Source organism: Thunnus maccoyii, chromosome 7, assembly GCF_910596095.1.
Source record: "Thunnus maccoyii chromosome 7, fThuMac1.1, whole genome shotgun sequence".
In the NCBI taxonomy this organism is placed as follows: Eukaryota; Metazoa; Chordata; class Actinopteri; order Scombriformes; family Scombridae; genus Thunnus; species Thunnus maccoyii.
In genome coordinates this window covers 6,901,328-6,924,726 of record NC_056539.1, presented here as the reverse complement: position 1 = coordinate 6,924,726, position 23,399 = coordinate 6,901,328, and the positions used below count along the sequence as shown (strand labels likewise).

Sequence of the window (23,399 nt, the reverse complement as noted above, 5' to 3'; positions counted from 1 at the left end):
CTATAAAAAAAGCACACCATGTTTGTGTGTTTGGATGCACAGAACATAAATTATCTCCCACGATCTGAACTTCATTTACTGCTGAAAGCTTGACTTGCTGGTGTCTGTTAGCTTTCACACATGCTGCCATGAGTCAAAATAAAGGCAGGAGAGAGCGACAGTGTGGGTCCACATGTGTCATGTGACACTGAAGAGGAGAATCGAAGTGTTGGAATGCTTATTGAAAAATCTTCTAAATACCTGACCCCTTAAAATCAAAAGATAGCTCCTCCTTTTGTATTTGCACAAACCTCTGAAGTAATATGCATTTAAAAATAATAACAAAAGAAAATCAGAAAAATAAAATGGTTTCAATTTATTCATATTCAGAAGCAAAAACTTATAATCCTTTCCGAACAAAACGGACAACGTGTTTTAAGTCCTGGGTGTCAGTCCACATGTTTTATCTCTACATTCCCCTTCCCAACGTTCTGTGGCAGAGGTGGAGAGCACATTGTTTTGACATAATTACGGACCCGCTTTATTCCATCTTCCATTGGAGAAAAGCAGCTGAGCCTGCTCTTAATTAGCATGATATGTATAGAAGAGTGATTTATGACTTCATTTGAGGAGGGATTTGAGGTCTTTGGAGATATACTTGTTTTAAGTGTAAAGGAGCAGACCAAAATTGGCTTCTGCTACTCTAAAGAGAATTCCCATGGGATGAGAAATGGAGATTGGGAACAATAGGCGGATTATGTTATTGTACAAAAGCAAAGAAACAAATACCCTGAAAAGGTGAATGGTTGCAAAACCAGAGCCAGCCCTTTTTTTTTTTTTTTTTTTTTATCTAAACGTTTGAAAAGATAAACTGGCTGAACAATTAGTGCCTCAGAACGATGCAACATTAGCAAGGTTTGCTGATGAGTGAAAGCGTGATTCATCAAAGGTGGCGAGGGGAGCTTCGCTGTCATTTCTTATAAACAAATGGCGGAGAGAGTAAATGAAGCCAGTCATATGTCACACCAGACAGTCACTGCTGTGTAAATTCAGCCAGTTTCATAACATCAAATTTTTCCAATCCGCCACGCTGAGAATATACTGTATAGAGCCTGTTATTCCATACCATAAGTGTCAAACGGGTCATACATTCACATAACATATATTTATGACATATAAATGGTTTAACTGTCATACATGAGTATTCCCATGCAAACAAGTACAGTTACAGATGATGACATTTAAATGTCATCATCAGAAAATTTGTAATTAATTAGGTGTCTTAATCTCTTTAATGGAGCGTGTTAACTGTAGCAACTGAGATGTTACCAAACAGGTTAAAGGATTGTATATAGATATAAGAACTGTTAATGTAATGATGAGATTTAGTATAAATGACATCATATATACAACATTTTAGAACTAGACTGATACTGCTTTTATGTCACAGATATACTGTTATCTGTAACAAAAATTGCCAATATAGAAATATTACAAAAACCTAGAATCAGTGATGCAAGTTTATTTTTCAACTGTTCAATTTTCTACTCGGTACATATGTTGGTCACAATCCTTTTAAAAACAGATTCTCTTCACTTTTTGTGTAAGGAAATACAGACTATGATGATACTGCAGCTATTGTGTCTATTTTTACATTTTTCAAGGACATAAAACATACATATATATTTTTTTCGATATATTAGTGGAAACAGTGTCTAAGCTTCGAGCTGGATGGTGGTTTCCCACGGCTACAATTGACTGACATGTGAGAGCTGGCATTGCTAGAAGAGGTGCAGTCAACTTCCACCCTGCGCTACTGACGCATGTTATAACCCTGTATATCCTACAGACATTCCGTCAGTCATGTGACCCTCGCCTTGCTGGCCAACTGTCTGTGTTGAATTAAATTATCTTTATTGCCCACCCCCACACAGATACCGCGCCAATCAAACTAACATACCGACATTATCAGTCGGAAGCAAAAGTTCAGTGGAGAGCACATAAGTAGGGGGCGCTGTCACTGTAGAAAAATAAATAAAACGTTAATTTCTCCTTTTTGGTCATTACAAATTTGACCAAATACATTCACATGTCAAGACAGACACTGAGTTCAGTTTGTGAAATCTTACTCTGCATTAAAACTTCCTTTGCTTCTGTAGACACCACTTTAAAAGAACAGACAGGATGTGAAGAAAAATATTTTCACAATATCGTGACTCTTTAGGACACTGCCTAGATTTAGAGAAGTGAAATGTCTCAATTTCTGGCTACATAACATACCGGATAAAAATGGCTGATGAAATGTCATACAATGTAGACCAAAAATAATTTATACACTGCAAAAAAAGATTGAAAAACATTAAAGTTTTAAAAAATCAAAGTGTTGTATCACTCGAACAGACTTTGAACAAACTGCTAACAAAATACAAGTAGTTGAGGTATGTGCACTACTTTGATAAAAGCGGCCTTTGTATCGCTCAGAGCATGAGCCTGTGGTTTCTATGGGGACGCTAACACACTCATTGGTGGATTTCCTGTAAATTCTCCTGGTGACACCCATGAGGGACTCTGACATAACAACCGGTAGTCAGTTTGCCTCTGGCCAGTCAAGCATGGAGGAATAAAAACAGCTTATGCACATGTTCGACACTTTTGAACTGCTGTGAGCAAACAATTAGTGGGTTTCTGGTAACTTAGAACAAGAAGTTTGATCAAAAAGAGCACTTCTCGGATGTTTTTAACTTTCACTATGATTATCCCACGACAAAAACTTTGCAACTTTCATAACCAGAAGCCAGACTTCATGAGATTAAAAAGAGCGTGCTGTTGTAACAAAACTAATTTAGTGTTCAACGGTGTGGTTTTGAGGTTTTTGAAAGAAACCTTGTTTGTATTAAGTTATAGATTATAATCTCTTAATATTATCATGTTTTGAATGAAGTTGCTGATGATGACTCATTCCAAACGGAAAAAAATCCCCATTTAAAGGCTTGATAAAGATCACTGTAAACAGACATCTGAAACAGCCGTGTGAATAGTGTATAGCAAATATGCAAATACGGAAGTAAATCAAATAATGATGCAATGAAGGAGCTTGAGTGATTTTTCAAAGTATTGATTAGAACGCTGCATGCATGTATTGAATAAACAGCGATATAAAATCAAAAGACATCAGTGGTTTGGAATCCACAGTTTGCCATCCGAAAACAACCTATGAGAGACAACAGAAACTGAATCTCCGTTGTGTTTTGGGAAGATGACCTCTGTCCTCGACATCACGTTCAACTTTGTGTTCTCATGCGTAGTTTACACCGAAACTGAGAAGTCCCAGAGAGCACAGAGCAGTCGCTAAATAGTCATCTGCATGTGTTGATCTTTGCGGACAGCTGCACAGAAATCCAGTAACACATGGACAAAACATTTTAACCAGGATGCATTTCTTAAAAAAAAAAAAAGGGGATGTCAAGGAAGAAGCTATTAACGCACAGTGGGGATGTGAGGTCACTTTCTTATATAATATAGTGTCGCCCAGTGTGTGCGACGATGCATCAGTGCACCTGTTATGCTCCACATCTGCCAATAACATCAAGGTTTTTTTTTGGTTTTTTTTACAGCTTGTCAGTATACAGTAAATGACAAACTGTTGTCAATGCTGTTGCAACAAAAGTGAACCTAATATTCTTCACAAAGCTAGTTTTTATTGCAGTGCTGTTGCAATGGATTGCATTACCTTGTACAGTTATTCATGATATTTTGTCCACCTCTCCTGCAACAGAGCTGCTCCTGATTCTAATCACATAACCATCATACAACCCATGTCACTGTCCTTTTCCCAATAACTTACAAATATCTATAACTGAAGTGGAGCGCAGGCTGCTCTATATGGTGCTATTCATCTTTATAAAGCAATCATGACTGAGGCTCCTACAGCACATGTAGCACATGAGATCAACTTAAACCCTAAAATCTCATCTGTTGTAAATCATTTTGAGTGAAGGGTTACTGTCTGAGACCTATATGTCTCTAACTTCCTCCTGCTGTGGCATTAATCAGGACAAGTTCTCGTTGAAAGATCTGAAGGCAGACCTCACTAACTGTGCACCGCCCCGTCTGCACCGGTTCCTTTGTCCACACAATAAACACGGCCTCAGACTGCTCATTCCACTCCTCATACTGGCCCCTGGTAGACAAAGGGACAGCGAGGGCGCTGTGCCAAATTGACTTGTCCCTAATTTTTATGCTAATCCTCAATTTTATATCAGACAGTCCCCACATTTGATATAAAAGATATTAAATAAATAAATAAATAAAAGGGACCCAGATAATCTGCTCATAAAGACGTCTTATCCTTTGGCAAGTGGAGATGTCTGCAGATGGCTTTACATGTTCAAAATGCTGACAACAAGCAATCATCATTATCAGATGTTAATGTTTTAATGAAAAAAAATGCTGTAGCAGCTCATGAGTCATAAAATGCTAAAAATTTATACCTCGAGTTTTCACTACAAGATGCTCGAACCGTTATGAAACTAGATGTATAGATAAACCGGTAAGCAATAACTTTTCCCATTTCAACCAACAACATCTGAATCTTTATAATGAAGACAAATGACTAAACATTACCCAGTTTATGTAATGACTGTCACAGTCAATGTGAGCAGTGGAAGAGATATAATAGAAAAAGTGTGAGTAACAGTTTTTCTCAAGTGACTGAGGTCATATTAACAATGTAACTTCGACATCAATGTTAACATTACAAAGCACAACTTTACAACAATTATATCATCTATAAATGTATCCCCGCCTCTTTTTTATTGTTTCATTAATCCTCTTAATACCCGGACAATGATTTATTGTGGAAAATAAGACAGTGGCAGTGGATCTGGATTAAATGTTGTGTTATAAAATGACATTTTGGAATTACAAAGCTTTAATGATGACACAAATCATCGACTAAAAAGCTAGATTTTCAATTTACAAAAAAAAAAGGTGCACATGGTCAGGAGTGAAAATCAAGACTAGAGGAGTTCATTCTTTTCTTTATGTCTGAGTCTTTGTGTCACTCAGACATGGTTTAATATTACTGTATCACAATAATTTCACTAACTCTCCAACTCTGCATTTTTATTGAAGGCCAGCCTGAACTATTTAACTCAAAAATCCCGATCACAACCAAACTTCAATGCCGACAAGGTGGGAGCCTTTCAGACACATCTCACTCAGGGCAACTATAAAATAAATAAAAAGAGTGGTGACCTTTGTCTCATTAGTGTGCAGAGAGCTCAAAAAGCAGTAGTCTAAGAACAATTTCACAAAACTAACATCTGGAGTACCAGACAGGTCCACAACACAAACCACAAACCCCCACAGACAACAGTGTTTTCAACCTTGCAGTGCGCTCTCTGCTTGCTGAATTTCATAACCGTTTCCCCTGTTTTGGAAATCTAGGACTCTCAGGGGGCTTTGAGGGTAGAGGTTTACATAATGTTCACATTACAACACATATACCAGATGGAGAGGTGGCTTGATATATGGCTGTATAATAGCTTTTATTTGTCCTTTTCTATCTTGCTCACTATGGACTTCACACGTATTTACTGTGCTCTCAATAACAATGACTATATTTTTATGAAAAAATAATAATAATAATGAAGATTCAGGAACATTGTACTCATACTTCTTTATACATAGTTATGTATATTTGTATATATTTGTATGGTATGTTAAAGTCACGTTGAGCATCAGTAAGTACTAAACATTAATGCCTTTGAAATGCTTATAGTAATGAGTAGGTGTCTCAACATTTCACTGTCATTTCTTGCCACTGACTCCAAAGTCACTTCCTGTGCTCTTCTTTCAACTGACATTATTTTTTACATTACTCTCAACTGTAGAGGTTTCTTTTCATTTGCATAAATCTTCCTATTATTGTGCTTCTTTGTGTCACAAAGACTTATGTATATTTTTAAAGCCTGAAATATGAGCACACAAACCTGAAAATAAAACACACATTTTACATCTTTACTCACTTTAACACCCTTATATATGTATTTCTCCTGATGTCTCAACACATAAGTAATGTTCAATTTAGAAAAGGTCTTTCAAAAGGGAACTGTCACTTCAACTTATATCTTATATACATAAGTCAAAGGCTATTGCAAATGCATTTGCGACACTGTGCAGTCATATTTGTTGCATGTAAAACAGACACAGAGTTATGCTCTGTAGAGCATAGCCACTGGGTTTGCTCATCTTATTTCTGGATTATTTCAATAATCTCAACCTGAAATGTAAATCTTAATAATTACAGACGCTGCCTTGTTGCAGTAGAACAAAGAACAGTTAAATAACAGTTCAAATTCAAATTCTAATATTTCAAAACTCTATTAGCAAATGTGTTCATTACGCAATAACTTATAGCTCTACCACCTTTCAGAAAAAAAAAAAAAAAAAACATCAGTTCCCACAGGGTCTAAAAAAAGCAGACAACACAAGGCTTCCTGAACTCACACATGACTGCAGACCGCAGTACTTACACTGTATGTTTATTAGAAATTACGCATGAAACAAGGTCTTTGTCACAATTAACATCTGCTGATTTAATAACTTGAATTACTGTAGCTCTACTATCCAGCAAATAACGAATGAACAAACACTTGTGTTACTTAAACAAATCCCTTATTTTTATAAAAAGAAAGAAAGAAAAAAGAACTGAATCTACTCGGTAGCTGTTTTTCAATGGAACACGAATAGAAATTCAAATTTTGGGTTTTTGTCTGACGGTAAAAAGACACTAAAGAATAACAGGAACTACAATCGATTCGATCCTTCTGCTACTCAGGTGCATTTGTTCTTGAGGAAAGCTGCTGAGAATTTATTGAGAAAAAAAACATTTAAGCAGAAGTGGGGCAAGAATGCGGACTAATACTAGAAGTGGAGAGTGCAACATCAAAATATGATTGATGTCAATAAAGTCTAATATCCATTGTGCAGGAGACTGTGCACAGTTTGAGTCTAATAGTTACGATGATCGTTTTGAGACATGAACTACTTCCTGGACAGCGGAGAAAAAGAAATACTCATTTGATCCAACATTCATACATTTATCTGCCAGACACTCGTAGAAGGCTGGTGGAACTGTGTTCAGATTGTGTCTAGAGTGAGTCATAAAGGTCTAATTTGAGTTTTCTCGACATTAATGATTTAGCGTTGTTTGTCTCCTGGGCTGTTACCTGAAGTGTCAGGGTGGGTGGGGTCTCCCGCCTGCTTATAAGGGTTGAACTTGGGCTTGGGTGCGACCACAGGGGCAAATTTCTTGGGCGCCTGTTGCTGGGAGATGGAGATGCTCGCACTGCCCAAAGACGGAGTGGTCTCCATCCTGGCGGTCACTTGTCCCGTCTGCTCGTTACTGTTCGCTGGGTTCCACATGGTTCTGATGAGAAAAGACAAAAAATGAGGGACTGGGAATTTTAAAAATTGCCTTTGTTGCATTGTCTCTAACCGTTTCTAAGGATTTGTGCATAATAACCGGAAGTCTCCACATGCAGCACAAGTCACAGTAATTATACGCGAATAAGATCCAAGTCTATTTGTTTTATTTCAACTATTGAGTCAGACTCTTAAAAGCAAGATAATACACACTGTGATCTGACATGTATTAATGTGTCCAATTTAATGAAGTAACAATATATCAAAGTGGAAAGGAAATCGCTTTGAACTCTGAACCTTTTCTTATTCACATCCTCTCTTGCAATGCCTACACTAGAACAACAAATCAAAAATGTGATGTGTGAACAAAGCCAGAAGTATCTTAAAACCAAAAAGACTTTACAACAAAAAAGTATTGAAAGATGTTGTAACGCTGGTGTAACCGTCAATGATTTTCAGTGCTGATGCAGTTGTCAGATCAGTGTTCAGCAATGATAGAACATTGATCTGAAAGTCATGTAGAGAAATAAAGATGTAGTGCTTGATTTTTACATGATATTAATAGTTTTTTCTGTTTTGGTGATGGACACCAAGTGCATGAGATTGACAATTAAAATCCTTACATCAAGACGTAGCTCTAACTGATAGCTAATCAGTATTATGACTGTGTATGATATTTTATTTGTGGACTTCCTTTATACAGTTACAGTGAAGCGAACGCTACAACGGGGGTAAAAGAACTTGCCGTAGCTGAGGACACAAACATCAAGTATTTCACCATCGCATTCTGAAATCACTTGAAATATTTGAACTATTTATACGCCACGCTTTTTCCCATCCTTCTTTTTGTTTGTGTTTGTTGTGCTGTGTTCTGATGTTTTGCTGTTTATTATCCTCAGTCTGACTGATACAGGGTTTACATTCTTTCTCTGGAGCACAGCAGAAAAGCCCACGCACAATCATCTTTTAATATCTGCTCAAATCCCTGCTCCTCCTGCCGTCTGAATGGTTCTTACTTTTGATATTTTTCCTGCTCTTAATGCTGCGATTCAGACGTGCGCTGGTGTCTCACACCCACCTGTCCTTTCAATGCAAATGCTTTCATTTCTCCATGCTCAAATGGCTAACAAAATAAAGAGATGAATTGAAAGGAGGGGGGGGAAAAAGAAGAAATGATCTTAGCATGTATGAGTAAGACTCAATACACGACATGTTTGAATGGGAAATTTCTGTTTCAGTGTGTGGTTACGTTCTTTGATGATGACAATAATTCACAGTGTCACTTTATGCTTACTAGGCCTTAGTGCACATTAAATCCACTGAAATCAGTTTGTCTCCTATTTCAAACTGACTTTCTTCAAAACAAGTGATCTATATGCCGTTTCAGGGACACAAACCTGAACCCAACACCATGTCACTCTAGTGATTCATAGATTACTTGTGTAAGTAAATAAATCTAATTGCTTTGCCTCCAATTTAACTATAAAATTTCAACTACATAACAATCGTTCTGAATTAACTTTAAATTAAAATTGAATTATTGACTTTCTACTTAAGTTAAATTGTCAGCACCGGTTCTAAAAATATATATATATGTATAGGCTAAATGATTTTTTAAAACACCTGGGCTTTGTAGTTTTTAGCAAATGTTACTCAAACAGAAGTGTGGATTTGTTGTGGACTATTGTAATTTGTGAATTTGGTGCACTAGTGAGTATTTATGGCAGCAGGACAGTCTACTGCATGTGGGACTGAGTGTTCAGTTCATGGTAATGACAGAACATGTCAGTCTGATGTGTTTTTAATGGGAATCTATGGCAGGAGGAATAAGATGCATCAGACATAGGCTACTCAGACAATACATGTTTATACGATCAATTCCTCGTTGGTTTTGAACTTTTTATTAGACTTGTTGAATAAGAAAACTATTGAAACTATACAAAAGAGACTGAAGGTGAAAAGACAGAAGAAAAATCACACAGCAGTTCAGGAAATAATCCGTATCTGAACCTGACAGTTTCTCTGTTTCTCTCCCTGAGCTCGTAGTTATATACTGTTGCAAACTAACAGGATATTTCAACAGATCCTGACAATTTGTCAAATCATAATTAGGGCTGAACGATTCTCAAAAAAATATCTAATTGTGATTATTTTGACTGTTATTGCAATTGCAATATGTTTTGCGATATTAGAGGGCATGATAATTTTTACATTAATATTTTCATTTTCATTGAAAAACATATTAAAATGATTATGGTGTGATTTTTGCAGGGATCTGAACCAAACAAAGATGTTTTCTTAAGTCTTTAGAATATGATTGTAGATCAGGACATCTCTGCAGCACCGCAATATTTCACTTAAAATGGTATTTTGACACACATTTCACCTTTAATAAATATTGTGCCTCCTGCAATTTGAAAATGGCAGTGGGTCATATTGCAATTTCAATAAAATTTCAATTAACTGTTCAGCCCTAATCAAACTATGGCATCACCTTTTCACATCATGGGACACGAGCCAAAACAAAGAATCCGGTGTGGTCTGATTTTAGAGGATCGCAAAGAAGACCGTCCACTTCCAGGAAGTCCAGCAGTGCGTTAGCTTCGCAGTGTGACATTCAACTTCCACAGAGAGACAGAGGAAGCATGCCTCTGCAACACATCTAACTGAGGTCTTGTGCTGCGTATTAATTAATTGGCAATGATCAATATGGCTCAATGACTCATAATGCAGCTAACACTCCAGGCGACTCGGCTGTGCTTTTTATGCCCGAAAGGGCTCGATACAGGCATGTGCCTCACATCTATCACACGTATGTCATTTCAGCATCTTCTTTTCATACTTCGCATCAGGTTTTCTACCTACAGAACATGAACAAATGCACAAAAATCTCATTGCATAGACCTCAAATACCAGTATTTTGGTGATTTTTTTTCTCTCTGTTAAAGTTAAAGAAAAAGCAGCTGCACACCCACAAATATATTTATTCAAGTCCTTCTTTAAAAAATGTATTTAGTTTAAATGGCATCATCTTTATCAGGGTTAAAAGTCTGCATGTTCATAGATGAATCTGCGCATGTTGAAAATACACTATTCAAATGCCATTAAAATGAAGGTCACGTTTTTTCAAAGAACATTTTGTCAAATTTTAATAGACAGTTTGACATGGTTAATCCAAAGCGCTTTACCACTTGCCCCTCATTCACACTTTAACTCACACACCGATGGCAGCCAGCTACCATGGAAGGCACCGGGCTTCAGAGTGGTGCTCAAGGACACTTTAACACGTAGAGAGAAAAAGCCTGAGAACGACTCGCTCTACCTGCTGAGCCACATCCTCTCACCTGCAAACGACCGGGCTGTGCTGTTATCAGCTGCTCCAACAAAACACTTCAACTTTGGAAAAAAAAACAAAAAGGCCAAAACTCTGCAGCCTTTGCTTTCTATTTATCTCCATTGAATCCTCATATTTGAGTGGCATGCTTGTAATGGACTGACTAGGGACTACTTAAAGGGAAACTTTTGTATTTTAAACCTGGACTCTATTTTCCCATCTTTTTGTGTCTAAGTGACTAATGGGGACAACGATTTTTGAAATTAGTCCAGTATTGATTGAGAGCGCTTCAGCCAGGAGCCACAAAACGGGCTGTAATGTAATCCTTCAGGGCAATTGCACCCAGTCAATGTATGCCCACTGAAAGTGCTTGTTTTTGCCACTGACAGGTTGAGATTGTTATTATAAGTGTCTGACAACATTATGGGAAGAACCATATATAAAAGGTTTTTCTTTACCCTTCGCTTGATCTGGTCTGTTTGTTACTGTGTCTAACCAAGTCTTGCTCAAGGAGAAGTCTTGTTCTGAAATCTCGCGAGAGTTGGGTTGTTGTCGAAATCAGCTAAACATTCAGCTATGACAGAGTTGGAGAGAGGAGTGTCGGGAGGAGTTAGTTGTGTTGTTTAGTTTTATCTAAAAGATTTTCAGAGTCACTCTCGCTCGATACTGGACCTATTTCAAAAAAACTGTTGTCCCCATTAGTCAATTAGACACAAAAAGATGGGAAAATAGGGTCCAGGTTGAAAAATACCGAAGTTTTCCTTTAAGTCTGCTTGCAATGTGCTGTGCATGTTTCCTGGCCAAAATCTCACTTTTAAAATTTTGTTTGTTCCAGATTTTTGTTCAATGTTGTTAGAAATCATGGATTGCAAGTCTGTTGATTATTGCCAAGAAGGGTCAAACTGCAGTTCAGTTCTGACACTGAGGGCGTTGCTAGAGAGCAACACAGTTCAGTCTATTAGTCTATAGAGTAGAGTCTACAGCACCAGATAAAATCAACATTCACATTACGGTCAAACACTTATAGGAATAGTCGGGTATCAAACTAGGCTCGTTTTATTTTCAGGATGGAGAAAGTTTGTCTCCCGTGACTCCTATTAGCAACACAATGCAACTCAATATGATTAATTTTAGTGACAGTATCTAGCAACTATCAATGAAACCCACTCCTGCTTTAAAGAGAGTATTCTTTCAGTATAAACAATCCTGTAACTGATCTCTTTTGATTCTGACTTCCCATTCCTGTTTCACTCAATCTCTGGAATAACCCCATGCTCTATCTCATGTCTTTCATTTCCTCCATTAAACACATAACTACATTTTCTGGTATAAGGTCAAATTCTAACTGCAAATCATTAATAAATGCCAATAACATGAGGCCTTGTTTGGATGTGTACATAATACACTCTACTGTATCTTACTCTTCTTTCCTCTACATTTAAAAACTGCTAAAGGCATTGTGGCTTTCAGTTCCTCAGTGGCTTCCAGAAATCGAACTATATCTGAGTCAGATCAGATTAAAAGACATCTATGGAGCACGTTACAGTACAGTGTAACCCTCCAGCGAAGCAAAGTATACAGCAAGTACATATTATTTATTGACTGTCTGCGCTCTATCCATACTTTCCTATCAAGCGGGGTTAGAGACTGTCCCAGGCCCTGCGTGTCTTTGTACTGTGGGAGGAAATCAAAGCACCCAAAGGAAACCCACACAAACACAATGTATGCAGTACATAAGATATGCATGTGATTTGAACTTTGCTGTAAACCTATTCTGACTCAACAGATGTACAACAGATCTCTGTGATGAGCCTCCCTTTGACTTTACTGGTGATCTCGTGTCATATTCAGATTTAGTGCTTCCCTCAGACCTTTCTCCTGAGCACAGTGTAACACAGTGTGGAGAAAGGTCTGATGATGTGAGACTAAACATGACAAGCTTTTTTGTTGATTTAACTTTGACTTAGTCTTCTGTGAGCTCCCACTACTTAATAAGCTAAATTATGCATTTGCTTACTGCTCTTCTGTATCAGCTTTGATGTGTTCGGTGATAAAAAGTGATAAAAGTCCCTCCCTCCTGCACACGCACCAAAAAACACACCACAAGAAAAGCACACAGTCAAGGGTGTATACGTACAAAGGCGCACACACACAACACGCTGTTATACAGTAAGCGAGGCATGTGGCATAGGTCGAAAGTACACATGCAGTCACAAAAAAGGCTGTGTCCTTATTGAAGACTCGTGAAAGGAAAGTCAATTCTGATTGCTGGGGCAGTTGCAAGATGACTCACAAAGCTGTGACACCGTGTTTAACAGTTTGCTTAATGGGGGCAAGGCAGTCGGGCTGTCTTCTCACAGCTGTTCTGCTGCACTTTTACAGCTGTCATTGAGGAACTGCTGCAGGTGTTTCTGCTGCATTAATCTTTCATATCCACCAAGGAAGCTATCAAACAAAACCATCCAAAGAGGACCACAGAGAGTACTGAATTCTAACATAAAATGGCAGGGTTCAGAGAGTTTTGGGAAAACACGACATGCTTTCTAGCAAATATTCTTCCTGCTGGGAGACTGAGTTGCATGTTGAAAACACACAACTTGATTTTCATTCGTGTTCAGGATCTTCTGCTTTTATAAAGGCTCCGCTAGCTTCTTTACCTTCTTTTTTGCCTTTCTTAACATAGACAATCACAAACATCTATAGATGACTGACTCCTGTCAGAGCAGCAGACAGAAGTGTATTCTTCCTTCTTCCTAAGTGTTTTGTCAAAAATATTCTCAGTCTCTAAACATCAGTAAAAGCTACAAATCAACCAGCCTTATGATAACACTGATAAGAACAGTGAAAGTGAAATAAAAACAGTATACAGTTGCAGAGCTGAAAACCAAAACAATGAGCTGAAAGACACTAAGATACTACGCTAAGAGGAACTGCAGTTGGGTGATAATTCTCTGAGGGTTTGGTACTACAAGCAACACCTTTCACCTACACATAATCATTTATCTATCATTACTGTAAAAATATTGCATTTAGCAGCTTTAAATGTATGGGTACATTGTTATGGACACTAATATTTCATGGCAGTATTGTACATACGGTGTATGAGCACCAAGAACTGCTATCCATCTGTCTGTCCTTTGTGAGCAGTAGACACTGCTGACTAGTGACTCTGGGGTTGGGAAAGTAAAACAGCAATGTGTGCCCCTCACTCATTACCAATACTGAGGTGCCCTTGAGCAAGACACTTGACCCCAAACTGCTCCAGTGGAGCTGCTCAGTGGCCGGCAGGTCAGGCTGGTTGTACTGGGCAGCTTCCACATGTGAATGTGTGTAACTGTGTGTGAGATCAGGGCAGTCCTGTAAAAAGAGCTTAGCTCTCAGGGAAACTTCCCGAAATATATAAGTGTTTTTTAAAAAATGTGTCCAAGAAGATCAGTGTCCACTGCTGGCTTTTTAGTTTGCATTTTACACATTTTGTGTAATATGTCCAAAACTGATAGCAATCTTCTAAATTGCTTTACAAAAAAAGGAGAATACAAATGTTAATGTCTTTTACACACCCTGAATATGGTAGATTAGAGGGTGGCTAGTGTTGTCCATATTACTGTCAGTGTTCATACATATACTAATGTTTATGGGCAAAAGTGAACTAGAATTAAAGCACAATTATGCTGCTTTTCTCCTTCCTTGGGCTTTGTCCCATGAGTAGAGTTCAGTTAAAACTACACTGCCCTTGGTTCACTGGGCACCTATCAAAACATTACTTCAAAAAGACACTGCAGAGATGAAGATGGAGATACACTTTGGCTGGCAGATTTTTCATACCAAATAGAGGGGTGGTAGGCGACTGAGATTAGCACTCACAGTTCGTGACGCAACATGCGGAGGATCAGCCATGCGGATGAAAATGCTTTAAAAATTAAAGGTTCCCATCTACAAGAGGTTGCTGCCGAGTCTTCCCTGCATTGGACTTGCTCTGCTTTAGAGGTCTGGTTGAATGGCTGAACAGGTTAATGCGACATTACACAAACAAGAGCTTGCTCCCTACATTCTGCCGTTGGGAAAGAGCGAAGAGTTCAAGTGGTCATTATGGATCTTGAAATGTTTTGTGCAGAAGGGTAAATATTTGAAAGTGCCGGAAGTGTGACACCATGCATGTGTTGACATATTAATAAAAGCAAAAGGCTGTTTTGGACCTCTTTCAAGTGTTGAAAATTTAATACTGGAAGCGAAACACCAGTGTCAGGGCATCAGAGGACCGGGCAAGTCAAACATCATGTTCTGAAACATAGCCACTGCAAACAGTACAGCTACATGACAAGATTATCTTAACACCAACTCAAGAGCAGAGAATGTGATTTTAATTCAGTGGCCTTTACATTTAAATTCAGCAGTCAATTTATTTTAGACCTAATCGCGTAGGCATCATTTCTATGTCTTCACTGTTAACAGGCACTAAATGAATGAAAAATAAATGAAAAAAGGTTAACCCAAATGTCAGAATACTGATGTGTAAAACAGGTACTGTTGCACTCTCAGTGGTACATGGTTATGGACAAAGTGGCACTTTGCTGCAATTATCTGTACATTCCCTGCAGTTCTTTATCATACAATGACCTAGAAAAAAAGAAAGTAAGTAATTTACTGCTTTATCCCTGTAAGACAGGAATTCCCTGTGCATAAATGTGACAGTAATTTGTTATTTTACTTATCCATATAAAACATGTAATGTATGGATTAAGTAAAGTAAAACACCACTGTTAATTCCCAACACAGTGAGAGGTCTTGGTAAGTCCCCAGAAGGATAAAAGAAGAAGACATTACTTTAAAAAAAAAAAGAGGGAATGATGTCTAAATGTGAATTTTACATACGCTACAGCCTTTCTTTAATCTGAGCTAGGTTACAGTCAAAGCCAGCATCTCTCAATGAAACACACCATGTCTGTCAAAAACTGTGCAAAAGAATGGTGATGACAGAAAACAAGACATTTAAAGAAGAATGTGATGTGTTAATCTTTTTCTGAAACTGACAATGTTGTTTCTTCCTTATAAGTTGTGCAGCTGGAAAATAATTTAATTTCTAATTTGTTTTGTGAAAAGACAATTTTCTTTTGGTTAAATCATACTGAGGAATTAAAACTTTTAATTGAAGAGTTTTGTGTACTCTAGAGTTGAAACAATTATTTTCATCATCAATTAATCTGCTATTTTTTTCTCGATTAGTTACTCTGTGAAGTTTTTCACCACTAGTAACACTATGGAGCGATGTTTTTACAAAAAAGGGCAGTGAAGAAGACTGCAAGTTAGAAAACATGGATGTGGGCTTTATCGTAGGATTTAAAATTTTCTAAAAATCATCTTTGTACATTTTTAATGAAGAACAAAATGCACTCAACATGTTTGTCAGGCCTTAAGGAAACACACAATGCATTTTGGTGAGGAACATTGAATTTTATTTACAAGAAAACTCCACAGAGCACCCTTAATTTATCAATCTTTTGGTCTATACAATGTCATAGCATACTGAGAACAGTTATCATTTCTCCAATAGTCAAAAGGGCGTACTTTAGATGTCTTACAAAACCCAAAGACATTCAGTTTACAAGGATATCAAACAAAGAAAGGCAGCAGATCCTCACATTTGAGAAGTTGGAGCTAGACAATGTTTGGCATTTTTGCTTGAAAAATGACTGAAACGATTAACTGACTATCAAAGAAGTTGCTGATTAATTTTGTGTCACTTGACTAATCAATAATTGCTTCAGTTCTAGTTTGGTGAAATTTAAATAAAAAGGTAAAGTGGTTCTATTAATGTGTTATTCAGCTGGTAATTGTTTATTTCAGAATGAGGGAAAGTAGTCTGAACATCACTCTCCACATGAAGGTGTTGATTATTAGATAATGAATGAAAGGCCACTTTCTACTAGAGTTACATTTATAGTACATTGTTTTATCTATTCTGAAAAATACTTTAATATACATAGGGTTTGTTGCAGCCAAATAAGGGAAATTAAAGGAGTTTTGCCCTCTATGTGCTGACCCCTGATCTGGAACAGTACATCAGGGAAAGAAAGGAGCTGTCACAAAGAAGTTAAACCAGCAACTCCACAGTTACAAAAAGCTCTGGACTGTGTGAGGAAAAAAAGGTCTTCTGAGGTCTTGATACATTACAGTGAAGCAACTTCACCTCTAATACCAACAACAACTCCTTTTTTCTCAACACTTCTGTCTCGAGGTCACCTGCTGTAAGCCAATCATTGCACTAGCACTGGCCTCTTAACACAAACCAGCCATGACAACAGGAGTGAGAAAGCTAGCAGGCAAAAATCACCTCTTTGTTCCGTCAAAGCGACTGTTGCTCAGAGCTCAATGAAGAAGAGGGTCCCAATCACAACTCATTGTGTCTACACTCAGACAGGCTGTGTAGCCCAACAAGAGGCGGCTGATTCCAGCTTGACAGAAACGGACGGGCAGCGAGCCTCTCCCCCACAGAGGCGAGAACAAACTTGTTGGGTGGGTTGCAGCAACGGACGTCAACGGTTACTTGTCTACTTCTACTTTAACGGTGCAACAGTGTGTTCTTTGTTTCATATCTGCTATCAGAACCTATCTAAATGAGGCAATTTGATTAATACATTATCAGGTGTTTCAATTATTTCCGATGAGAGGCAGCATCATAAACTGACACCTGCTGTAAGTTTTAAATTGCAAATTGTTCTTTCAGCGTTCACTGGAACTGTTTTACAATATGTAGTCCCACTTTACAGTCAGCAAAGGTTCACCTGGTTCGCACAGGGAGGGCTTCGTTTGTTAAAGGCCAGAGAGTTTCAGACCTAAAGTGCCTTTTGAAGGAGCTATCAAATATTCAGTGTAAAGCCTCTCATAATTAGGCTAATTACACAAAGGAATAAAATGAAGGTTAATCAAATGATAAACATGGCAAATACCGATTTGTTTTCCCCATTAGCTATTGTGAAGACTCCAACCGGCTGATAACCATTACAAATGAGATTTTGAACTGTGACTACTACAAAGAGTAACAACCCCACCCCCCATCAACACCCTGCACCACCTCCCTGAGCAAAGCAGGAGAAAAAAACACTCCAGAATAACGGGTGAGAAATGAAAAGGTGGCTCCAGTGCTTTCATTTAAGTGTTAAAACATCATGTGAAATGTATTTCAGAATCGAAAAACAGCTGTGCAATAACTATATATACTACTGGTACTATATGTACTATATAGCGCTTTTATCTTAAGTGTTTTACATTTTATCTCTCATTTACACATTTACACACACTGATGGCTACCATGCAAAGTACTGGCCTAACCATCGGAAGCAATATGAGGTTAAATGTCTTGCTCAAAGACACCTTGATATGTAATTATTGAATGACTTTTGCTATTTCCAAAAATGCAGAGTTGGAATGCCTATGCCTATAGAAGCCCTATTACATTACCTTGAGAAACTGGAGGCCTTCAGTGGACCGTTTTTAAGTTTCTTTGTGTTAAAGATATGATTTGAAACTATCATAGACCTTCAAGTCCTTAATTTGATTCAGTGTTTCTCTCTTTTTTTGTAAGCAGGTATGAGTGAATCCACAGTATGCTCGTGTGAATTCATGTGTGTGTGCATACATTATTTGTAATTGGGCGTCTGTTACTACCTGTCACTGCAGGTATTTTTAAGTTTGTATGATTTGCATATTTGTTTCCACTAAAGGTCAAATGGAACATTTTACATACTTTTATCTCCTCACATGTTGAATATTGCAACAGCTTCTTCACTCATCCTAACCATAATTCTATCGATTGCCTGCAGACTGTAGCTAACAAGCTTTTAAGCACAACAAAGATGCCTGAGACCACATCACACCTGCTTTAGCCTTCTTACACTGGCTCCCAGTATGTTTTAGAATTGATTTTTAGATGTTATTGATTACATTTTTCTCTTTGTGACCTTGCTCCTTTTTTATATTTCTGACCTCTTCGTACTACACAAGCCTACGCACAGATTGAAATGCTCGGGCAGAGGTCTCTTCTCTGTTCAGGAGTCCCGGCTTCACCGTGTGAGGGGGGTCTCTCTCTCAAGAAACTGTGGTCAAATTACAAATACTTATTCTCTCTATGGGGAGTGTATGCTCACAAAAACCTTTTTGGGTTTCTTCAACACTTTTTTTTGTTGTCATTGTGTCAGAAGTTTTTTCTTTATCTGTGCTAATAAACTGAACATGTTGTGGCATCCATACACAAAGAGAGGCAAAGAGAAAGTCTGAAGGGTGACAGTATTTTCTGAAAATATCTACTGTTCAAATGTGCTTCTTTTTTGCTCATCAATCATTTGGAGAGTTACAGAATTACAGCAAAAACAAGAATTATATTCCCATATCACTTGGGTAAAGAAACACACCACTTATTCCACAAGATAATAGCAATGTTTGCTAAAGTAACAGTTCAAAACTTCCTAACAAGATTTGCATGAGTTTTTTGAACAGCTGTTGAGTACTTTACTTGAGTTGTTGGCCTTTGCTCCCTAATGACAGCAGCACAACTTTTCTGTAAATATGTGAATCTGACTTTAATGCTGACTGACAGCTTGTATTGGCTTGGGAAATATCAAATAGAATTGGATGGCTTGCATGACTGGAGTATGTGCTCCTTGATACTGCAAGTGGTAAGATGCGACGTCTCAGGAGTTTATCTTATCTGAGTCTCAGGAGGTTACTGACTGACAGCTGTAAATATATCACAACACAACCTTAACCAGCTCCCGCATACCTCTGTGGCGGATAGCAGACTTTTAAAAAATATATTTGCATCAACAATAAACAAAGAAAGGATCTGTATGTTTCACATTTTCAGCAAATCGATATCAAATGACACAAGATGATCTACTTTCACTTGATTGTAACGGGTAATGTTAAGCTACAGAAGCATATATGGATGGGTGACATGAATGCCACACCTCTAGATAAGGTTTTATCAACAATAAAGCCATTTCATGACATGTAGCTGTAATATTCAAGAAAATTTTTAACCATTATCAACGAAAGAATATAAAGCATTCAACTGAATAACAAAGTTCAGATTGTGTAAGACATTTAAAAAGGAGACAAAACCTCAAAACAGACATTTTATTTGAACTACAAGATTTAAATTATAGAGAAGGTTTGCAAATTTTGGTTAAAAATTGATAAATCCTTATGTAGTTTGTCTTTCAAAATACTGTCCCATTCTCTTCCTGACTCATAAGATGCAACTGAGAGGAAGTAGAAGAAATACAACAGAAATAATCATTGCCAAATTTCCAAATTACAGGAAATTACCGACATCCCTCAAAAGTGGGTGAAAAGCCACTGTAAAAATGGCAGAGACTGACAAGAAAGATGGATAACTTTTATTAAATTCACCTGAGGAAGAGGTATTTGGTGCAGCCAATGCTGACACCAATATATATATGTGTATGCAGCAAAGAAATGCCAAACATATGTCTGACATAGTTTAGAAACAGTGACACAATTACAGAGTTTCGTTAACCAGAGAGTTTTTTATATTTCAAGTTTCCTGCACAGTACATACAGTATCTTGGTAATAATCATTTAATATCAAAATTTAAGTGACCTGTATTAAAATGTATGTTCATGACATGTGTTTATGTAAAATGTTCAAAATCTCAAATATCAATATTGACATCAAGAATTCAGTATTGTCCCTCAAACATTTGGACAATATAATTAAATGTTTTAATTCTTCTGATTTAAAGTTTAAAGTTCCACTCCACAGATGAGACAATCAGATGAAAGACAGAAATTGGGCGACTATTTTGATCATCAATTAAACATTTGAGTCATTTTTCAAACAAAAATGTTCCTGTCCCATCCTCTCCAGTGTCAGTCATTTGCTGCTTTTATCTGTTTTATATCATTTAAGTTGAATATTTTGGGGATTTGGACTCATGATCAGACCAAACAAGGCAACTGATGATGGACCCATTGGGTTCTGGCAAACTGGAATTTTTCACCATTTTATGAAGTTTTATGGATAATTAATTGGATGATTGATTAATTAATTAATCAATAAAATAACTGGTTAATCAATAAGGAAAATAATTGTTAATTGTCGCACTATTCTACTCTGTGTAAGTCTATGGTAACCAAAAAGAAAATACTGGCCCACTTGATTTTTTCCACCCTTCTCATGAACATCCTGTTGTAGCATACTTCTGAACTTCTGTGTACAGCAAAAATAAATCATGTGTGTGATGAGTGATTTAACATCCAGACTTCCTTGTTGAGCTGCCTCACTGAAAAGCTTGGGGGAGAACATTGGTCCTTGCCTCTAAATATGCCAATCAGCTGCACTGTGCCTATGATAGCTGAAAATTAAATCAAACTGTTAATCCATAAACTACAGAGATGACAATGAAGGACCATAATTCAACACTGGCCTGTAGCTACACATGTCACTCTCGGATAGGTAGCTAATAAGTGCCTTTGGTTTTGGAAGAGGATTGGGGCAAAGTCAACAAAGTAAAGCTTATCTGGAAGGGAACAACAGTGAGCGAGAAGAGCTACGGACTTGCCTTGAACAGATAAAACATCACATCAAGCCATCATTAATTGGCCTCATCTGACAGGCATTATCCTAGGGCTTCTTATCACAGCAAAGGAAATGCTTATCATGCAACAGGATGACTTTTTTTGCTGTAGCTACCTGCACGGGCAGGAGAGGGAAAAAAAAATGTACCATCTTCAGCCTTGATGTGTTAATTGCTGCCTTTCATTTCTGAAATGAGCACTTGATGTTAAGAAGCAAATCTCAGCGGGGTCTGCTGGTAGATTGATATGGGAGGGGTACAGTAGTAGTAGAGTCTCTCCTACTTTCAATATTTGCTCATTGTGGTGGAGTCTTTCTAAAGATATATGATGAGGCAAAACGGTGAAAAGTGAGAAGACTTGGACTGTAACACACACGTATAGTTGGGCGTTTCAAGGACAGTCTGCAGTGCAAGTCTAGGTGATAATTAAGTTGACTGGGGTTTCTCTAGAAAAAAACACAGACTCTCTAAAAACTTTCTGAAATGTAATTTATGAAGACATGGACAGACTGGAATCCTCGTCTCATGAGAAAAGTAGGAATTGCAAGAGAACACATTTTACCATTGGACAGGGTTAATTATGATCCTGAACTCACAAACAAGTCAGGCGTCTGGTCATGCGACAGTAACTGCTTGTGTTGGCGAAGACTCGAGCGATGAAATATGATAAAAGGGAGGCAAGCATGCCATTTAGGGGACCAAACTGTCAGCTGTGTGTGTTTTTATAATTGTGTATGTGCGGTGTAGGAGCTGTAAATCAGTTTTGAATACATGTTTATTCAAAAACCCATGGTGATTGGGATGGACTGTAATCTCACTGTATTTTTAATGAGGCTTAAAAGGCATCTAGACCGGTATTTGTAACACCACTATGATATGATGGAAGATGAAAGATCTCCCTAAAGAACAATGATGGTAAAGCAAGCTGAGTTTTGTGATCTTCCATGAAAGCCATGACAATTTTTGGCAAAGCAGACATAGTTTTCAGATGTAATTAAAGGCCCTGAAAACCTATTTTCTCTATAAGCTTCTTACTATGAGTGATGGGTTCTAACATAAACACACAATATTCTGACAAAGTTAGAAGAGTTGTGGTTATTTTACATGAGAAATTTTTTTATATTTTTTGTTTTGTTTGTGCTCTTCTTATTGGTTCGAAGCAAACTGACTTAGTTGGAAAAAGGTGATGTCACACATTTCTCTGCACCAATCAGGATTTATCAAATATTTGAATCAAAATGTGGTGACAATTGTCAATCAAATCGGATCAAACCTCTCTCACAAAGTCCTGATGAAGCAGGTGATATGATTGTTTTGACTGTGAAATTCTTAAGAAAAAATAACTAATCGTGTTTTTGTTTTTTTTTCAAACTTTAACTTTGATTGTTGATGCTTAGTAAAGGATATCTAATATTATAGAGGAATTACTCAAGATTAAAAACTGCATTTTCAGGGGCTTTAAGATGCCTGAAATGACTGCACATTTTTAGCTGTTATTCCTCATAATTATGCAGCAGTACAACACTGACAGGCAGGGTATCTAAGGAGAGGTCTACTGTTTATTTACTGTCAAACTGATTTAAGATATCACAGAGCTAAGTGGATGTATCTTGGCCCACTGACCAGATGCAACATTAAGCACAAAATAACATCCCTCATAGCTGAACAACAACAGTGACTGACACCAAACTGAGGACAGACAAATGCAAAGAGGGACATAAAAACAGAAAAAAAAAGTCACAGAATATAATATAATCCGTGTACTGTAAAAATGGTGGATTAGAGGATTTCTGGATTTCTCACAGCCTCAGCCGTATGCTGCTGTAGTCACACCTTTCCAGTCTCTTACTGGAAATGCTTAAATCCTTCAGTAAATGAAACCTCATCAAAGGTCTCCAGAAAAAAACTCCAATTATGGGCCCTCGGTAAGCTGTTATCATCACAAACATCAAGTGAAAATGCTCCAAAACACAATGAATTAGGGCGTTTCTGTTGCCTTTAGTACTCACTTAATAAACTTTTGTTGATTTATCATTCTGTGACAGTAAATGAAGATATTTCCC

General features: G+C 37.5%; 1 protein-coding gene across 1 annotated transcript in view; it reads right to left on the bottom strand.

The window, feature by feature from the left end:
* Window positions 1-23,399, bottom strand: part of LOC121901160 (LIM domain containing preferred translocation partner in lipoma) — a 136,625-nt gene that overhangs the window by 79,250 nt on the left and 33,976 nt on the right. The window contains exon 3 of the mRNA XM_042417867.1: window positions 7,212-7,411. Coding sequence (XP_042273801.1) covers window positions 7,212-7,407 — 196 coding nt within the window. The 5' untranslated portion in view covers window positions 7,408-7,411. The remainder of the gene's footprint in view (window positions 1-7,211; window positions 7,412-23,399) is intronic.